The 6,831-nt window shown below is 46.4% G+C and overlaps 1 protein-coding gene across 1 annotated transcript; it reads left to right on the top strand.

Annotated features, from left to right (window-relative positions):
* The first annotated feature begins 2,816 nt into the window (after positions 1-2,816).
* Positions 2,817-6,785, top strand: LOC121675443 (dynein intermediate chain CFAP94, axonemal-like). Its single transcript, XM_042050930.1, is given in 7 exon segments — positions 2,817-3,392; positions 4,113-4,257; positions 4,512-4,576; positions 4,578-4,727; positions 5,308-5,475; positions 5,651-5,764; positions 6,356-6,785. Coding segments are annotated over 7 exon segments (1,194 nt in total). The 5' UTR covers positions 2,817-3,116; the 3' UTR covers positions 6,632-6,785.
* Positions 6,786-6,831: the final 46 nt, after the last annotated feature.

The raw sequence follows: 6,831 nt of genomic DNA, 5'->3' as shown, positions 1-6,831 counted from the left end.
CCATGCTGGGGGACATAAAGCAGGTAGCAGAGAGGAGAGGTGGGAGAAATGTTCCCCGACAGTTTTGAAGTTTAACCAGGCAGCAGAGTTCTGTAATATGGATGTCCTCATGTTTGTGTTTTGGTTTGGGTTTTCCTGTCCTCTGTATTTTGTACTGCTCGTCCAGAGTATTTTCCAGTACCTTCAACTGAAGAATAACAAAACAGTCGTCATCATCTTCTAAAACCAGGCCTGCATCTCTTTCATATGCTTCGGACTGACTGTTCAGATGCAGCCCTTTGTGGACTGAAAGAAGGAGGATGTTGGAATTGAGAAGAAAGGATTTACTCCGTGGTGTTCAGTTGTCTACAGTTAGGAAGAGGAGAAGTGATTACAAGCAATTCCAGTGCCCAAAGCCCATCCATCTCCCTGGGATCCATGTTCTGTTCTGCTGACCTGTAGTTAGGTGTCAGATTTGAGCAGCTGGAGTCTTTGTTCTTTCTGGCAAAACACTGCACTTTCCATAGGAACATCCAGCACTTTGTATTTCTGCTGGGTGACGAAATGACAGAAGAGTCTTTCTGCAGGATCTTGTATGAAGTTCCACCTTCTCTTTTTCTGCAAATGAACTTGGTCCAGGCTCAATGTACAGCTGGATGCAGGAAGATGCAGGGGGGCAGGGAAGAGTTGTCACTGAGTGTGTCCAGTGCTTCTCCTGCTGTGCTCTTTCAAAAGAGAGCCTCCTTGGATCTTACTTCATTTTAGTCTTTAATTGCAGCTAATTTTTCTTTTAAAACAAACAAACAAACAAACAAACAAACTAAAAGCAGGCAAAACTGCATCTCCTTGTGGGGCATATTTAGAATGTATGTGTTATCAGAGTTATGGGTGTGTGTCAGTTTCTACAGAAGAAAAGATCCATCTTTTGCCTCCAGATCACACGGATTTACTTGAATGGTGCAGAGTAAATTTTCTTTTGGAATCTCTCTCTCTCAAAAAAAAAAAAAAAAAAAGAGAAATGCTGTCATGTGAAGCTGGGTTACTCAGGATGGCCATGATGTACAGGAATCACCAAGGTATGTTTCACAGGTGGAGAGGCCTGCATCTTTATCTTTCCTTCTTTCTTCCTCTCCTTGTTCCTTTGCCCTGCACCGTGACTGTATTTCTTTGTCCCTCTCACTGTCCTTTTGCCTGTACCTGTCTGGATCTGCTGCTCAGTCCCTCTCCCTCACTGCACTCTTCTCTTTATAACCCTCTGTCCTGCTGCCCGTCCCTCTCTTTCTCCATCCCTCTGCTGTGCCTTGCCCATCTTCCCCCCACACCCACCTGCCGTGGTCATTTCCTCTCTCTGTCCTTGTTTCCCTCTTTTGTGTCCCTCTGTCCTTCCTGTGTGATTACCACTCTGTCTTTATCTGTCCTTCTCCATGCCTCACCCGTGTTGCTTTTTATTCTCTGTTGCTCTGTCCTGCTCTCTGTTCCATCGTTTCTCACTGGATCCTTCTGTCCCGTTCCCTGTCCCTATTCCTTTTTAATCCCTCTCTGTCGTGCTGCCCCTCCCAGGTTGTTTCTTTTTATCTCCATCCTGCACCCCGTTCTTCCTTCTCTTCCTGTGTCCCCTCTGCTGCCACTCCCTCTTTCTGCCTCTCCTGGTCTTTCCCTGGTGCTCCCATCGCACCGCTGGATGGGTCCGTGAGCGCAGGTTGGGATCCCGGCGCTCCAGCCTCCCAGGGGCAGCAGCGGCGCCGTAGGGAAGGGATGAGACAGCCCCTGGCAGTGCCCCGAGCGCAGGAGCGGAGCGGAGCCCGAGCGGGACCCGCGGCACCATCCCGGGACACGCTGCCCCGTGCCGTGGGGCGGCCGCCAGCCTGTGACACCGGAACAGGACTTGAAGGTCCCTTCCAGCCCAGGCCATTCTATGATCTATGGAAACACTGCAATGTCTCCATGTGAATGGAGCGAAGTTCACAAATATAGGGATGTTTTGATAACATTTGAGTTTTGTTGACATTTCTGTTAACGGTTGTTAAATGTGGGGAGATACCAGGACAGATAGGAAAATGGAGTTTGTCCCCACAGTTATTTTTATTTATTTATTATTTATTTTTATGTACGTGCTTATCACGTTTCTGTAGATATGTGTGTTGTTATACCTATCTTTATGGGTGAGACACACAATCTTTATGAAGCTGCCAGGCTCTGGGGAGCTTTACTTCCTCAGAAAATGATAATTCAAATGCATATTGTGGTAGGCATTGGTGTAGTGTGGGGTGTTACTGAATATTGCCTAAACAGTGCTTAAAGTGAGATCCCTGCTCTTACACCTTGTTAAAAGAGGGCCTAATTCTAGGAAATAAAACTCTTTGTGTGTCCCACATGAGTTACAAATTTCTCCAGTGGTGTAGTGTTGTCCTTTGGTTTAATAGGAGTGAGTTTTCTTGTAGTACTGACTTAAATAAAACAACTGATTTAGCTCCACAGCCTTTCAGAGTTGTCATTTTTGATGTGGTGTCATTGTCTCAAAGCAAATTTCATAACAATTACAGTAGCTGTTTTTACAGTATTGAACACTTTTTTCTAGATTCCTGTCACAGTAACTTCTCTCCCCCTGTACCATCCCATGTGACATTTTAGGTGGGGGTTTTTTAAAAGAAAATACTTATGGCCATTTATGTCCACAGTGTTTCTGCCTTTTACTAACGTTTTCCAAGTAATTAAACCTTTATGTGGTATATACATAATTCTTTTTTTTTTCTATGCATAATTATCTGTTATCTGAAAATTGTTTTTCATGTTCAACCCTTCTTGCTCCTCATAATTATCATACGTCTTTCACCTTCAGCCCATAATCTTTTGGTGCTTTATTTTTATTTATTTTGATCTACTATTTTACTTGCCTTGTTTCTTTTCATATCAATACAATCTTGCTAAATCTGTCCAGAATCTCCTGTATTATTGTGCTTATGAAATTCTTCTGTGGGTAGTGATGGGACTCATTGTGTCAGTAAATCCTTATTCCTGTAGAAAGCATTTGGCACTGGCTACAAACGCAAAAGCTCAGCACCGCATCAAGAAGTGCTTTTCGTTGCCCAGCTCTCTGCCTTTCCCCACGTGTCAGTGATTGCAAAGAACACCAGTAGATGGGGCTGAAACGCTGCACGGTGGGAAGCGCTCCAGCACGCAGTGAAAATCGAGAGGTGGGAAATGTGGCTGGGACTGAGCCCCAGGTGAACTGCTGCTGTCTGGTGCATTTTTTAGAAGAGGGCGCAGTGCTGCAGGAGGAGCCGGGCGGCAGAGAAGAGGCAGCACAAGTTGTTGATCCGCAGCAGCTGGTGCCCGTGGGGGGTGTGTACCACATCGATGCTCTGCAGCTGCCACCTCAGGCCCAGGACGTCAGGGACTGGAGCATGGTGGAGGTGAGTGAGGAGGGGATCGGCCCCTCACGCCCTGGCAGCCCGAGGAGCTGCTCCTGAGGTTTGTCACCGCTGTCACCTGCACTGGACACGACGTCCTGAGCAGCAAAGGAGCGAGGCAAGGTTTGCAAATCGTCCCTTTTTCCTCTGGGAAAGGTGAAAGCAGAGTGGTAACAAAAATCCCTGCCGGTCCAGCTCCAGGCTCTTCAGGGTGGCTGAGGACTGCAGTCCCTGTGCTCTGGTGTCCTCTGCAGTGCTGACCTACCCCACAGCTGGCACTGCGGAGCTGGAAACCTTTAATGAGCAAAATTCCCAGCCACACTCAGCAAGCAGGACTGTGGGCAGGCCAGGAGGGATGAGCTCTTCATTCCCAGCCACCTGTGGCCTCTCCTTCCCTCTGACACTCTGCAGCCAGAGGGGAATTACACCTCTTTTGCCTCCCAGGTGCTCCTGGTTTTCTGAGGCTGTGGATCTGTGGAAAAATGGCTGTGCCCACTGTGTGGCACTGCCTTGAGGGTGCCTTCAGCAGCACAGGAAGGGTTCCAAGGCCCCGTGGTAGCTGCTCTTCTACTGCCTTCAAAGCTGTAGTTGGAAATGTGCAATATTAGCAAACCCGTTTAAATGGTGTACTAAAAAACTTTGCAGTGGCTGGATGAGCTCAAAGAAAAACACCTGTATTTTCTGATAAACCCCTTATCTGTCCTTTTCTCTCTCTTTCCAAAGTTGCTGGATGTTGGATTGGAGGTGTATCCATATTCCCCAGGAGAGGCTGAAGATGGCACACAGGCAGCAGTACAGATAACCCTCAGGCTCCCTGACAATGTGATTTATTTTGAAGCGCCCGTGGTAGCCCGATGGGATCCTGCAGGTATGAACTCAGGACATCAAATTTAAAATAAATTCAATAGTGGAATTTATGCCTGAGTTGGACTATTGTCACAATGCAGCTGTAAAGATAAGGGCCAGGTTGGAGCCCAGAAGTAAGTGGGAGACTTCAATGTTAATTGATTTGGGGATTTTTTATTTGTTTTTTATTATTATTTTTTGGTTTTATTTTACTTCTGCATTACTGCCAGAAGCCTTCCACATGCCTCTTTGTATTTTTGCATCCTTTTTGTCCAGGCCAGCAGTGGAGAACTGATGGCATCACCAACATAACCTATGAAGCACAGGAAAGGAGCATCACCCTTTGGGATGGGTGCCTTTTATACAGTAGCCCTTCTCCAGGATGCTCACCTGAACCTGCCCTATCAGGCCTGGGAATTGCAGCCTACTGGTGTGGATGAAGGGCTCTTCACAGTCACTGCAGTCTTTGCCACTATTCAGATACAAATTAAGGTACTGTAAATATTTTTTTTATCAGCCATTTGCAATTAAAACCCCCCATAATTATTACAGTGTCCCTGATTAGGAAGTTGGGATGCTTCCACAAGAGCAGTTTGAATCGCTGTCTTTTCCTTTCCAAGCACTGTACTGGTTATTTAATTTCAGTTATTTTCTATGAGACAGCATCTGTGCATTCGCTCTGAAAAGTTCCAGTCAGTGTTTTGCTGTTGGTGGTGCCTTGCTGCATTCAAGCCTGTTCCACCTGTTAGACTTGAAAATTGTTCCTCTCCCTTCCCAGTTTTAATAAGAGACATTAAAGCATTCCTAGCACCCTGCTACTAATGCTCCTTGTTTCTTCTAAAAGTTCAAGCTACACGTGACTATCCATCTGCTCACTGCTGTATAAATCAGTACACCAGTGTCATTTCTGAATTCCTACACAAAGCTGGCTCCTTCAGGATCTGTAAATGAAAGGTCAAAGCCCAGAGCAGCAGATGATGTAGGTGACAGCCAGCATAGCAAAGGTATTTGAAGCCTAAAGCAGAAAAGGGCTTCCATGACCGTAAGTTGCTTTCACTGCTTTGTACAACAGGATAATCAGTGTATGTTGTCTTCAGTAGTGGTGGAAGAGGAGGAGGTGCTTTCCCACATCACAGGACAATGGATGAGTCCTTTTGCCCTCAGAGAAGCTTTGAAAAGAGCTGGAGTGAACATTTTCCCAGCAGAGCACTCTCACAAGTATGTCCCTGTGCCCAAGAAGGTGAGTGCCAGAGAGTTTCCTGTTGGCTTTTCCCCGTTTTTCACTCAGGTCACCCTTTCCTGCACTGGGGCCCTGCTGTGCTGCCAGCTGAGCCAGGGGACTGAGTAAAGCATTGCTGTAACCCAGGGAAAGAGAGTGAGATCTACTTTGTCTAACTTGTCCTTCTGCTCTGCAGGCTGCCCTGGCAGAAGGGAAGGCCTATGAACAGATGGCTCTGCTTGCAGCTGCTTTTGCTTTTGCTCACAGCAAGTGGAATGGAGAAGCAGGGCCAGGGCAAGTCGTGTTCAAGGTTTGTGGAGTCAGACCAAACCTCCAGAGCAGACCAGCACTGACCCCTCCCCAGTTAGACAGAAACAATTAACTCAGCCATGTTGGCTTCAGCCCCTGCCTCAGTTCAGTGTCACAGACTGCACTTGAGACAGCTCTCAGGGGACACAAGTCTCAGCAACGGAGACACTTGCTAAGGTGGCAGGAAATGGAACTGGTAAGTCACCAAGGGAGGCTTTAGCCAGAGCTGGGATGACAGAGCTTCATGCTCTTCAGAGGCCCCTTGGGAGTCAGCAATCTGCTCTGCCAGCTTTTTAGAGAACAGCTGGAAATCTCTTCCTGCCTGTAGGGTTTCTTTTGCTCCCTACTGCAAAGGAGGGACTAAGCAGCCTCAGAGCTGATTTGTCTCCAGCTGTGAACTTAAACACACGGTTAAAACTTCTCCCAGCCAGCCAAACACTCCCAGGTGTGGCTGGAGATAGGTAACACCACGCTGCTGAAAGCTGGAGCAGCTTTCTCACTCTCAGGTTCAATGCATGTGCCACAAATATTACAATTTGTGCTCTGTCAATGGCACAGGCTTCACCTCACAGTGCATTGTCTCCTGCCCTAGGTAAGTGAGCATCTGAAAGCAGATTCTGCCAAAGACAACCACTGGTCTCTTTATATGTTTAATGGTGAGAAAGTACAAACCCTCGAGCTCACTGAAACCAGTGAAGCTTTTTCAGAAGAGCTGGAAGAAGAGTCTGAATTTCACTCCACACTCTACCATATGCTCAAGGATCTTGCCAGCAAGGAAGCCATGGATAAAGTGGAAAGAGCTGGCAGCCTGTTTATTGATTCTGTGTATCAGCTGCTCCTTGCTACCAGAGTTTTAGCATTCTCTTAGATACTGTATGCTTTCCTTTAAAACTTTATTATCAAAAGCTTTCAATAAAGTTACATTTCATCCTTTTCTATTCAAATCATTGAAACAGGTTCTAAAATGCAAACATTTTATCTTTGTTCAAGCAAAATAAATTCTTTATTCTCTTGTGGTTAGACCACCTAGACATGTTTATTGTTAGCTATGTTCAAAACTGCTGTTCT

Source organism: Corvus kubaryi, unplaced genomic scaffold (genome assembly GCF_017639235.1).
Source record: "Corvus kubaryi isolate FWS band 111438036 unplaced genomic scaffold, C.kubaryi_AGA036_p1.0 74, whole genome shotgun sequence".
Classification (NCBI taxonomy): Eukaryota; Metazoa; Chordata; class Aves; order Passeriformes; family Corvidae; genus Corvus; species Corvus kubaryi.
This window is presented reverse-complemented; position numbering and strand designations above follow the sequence as displayed.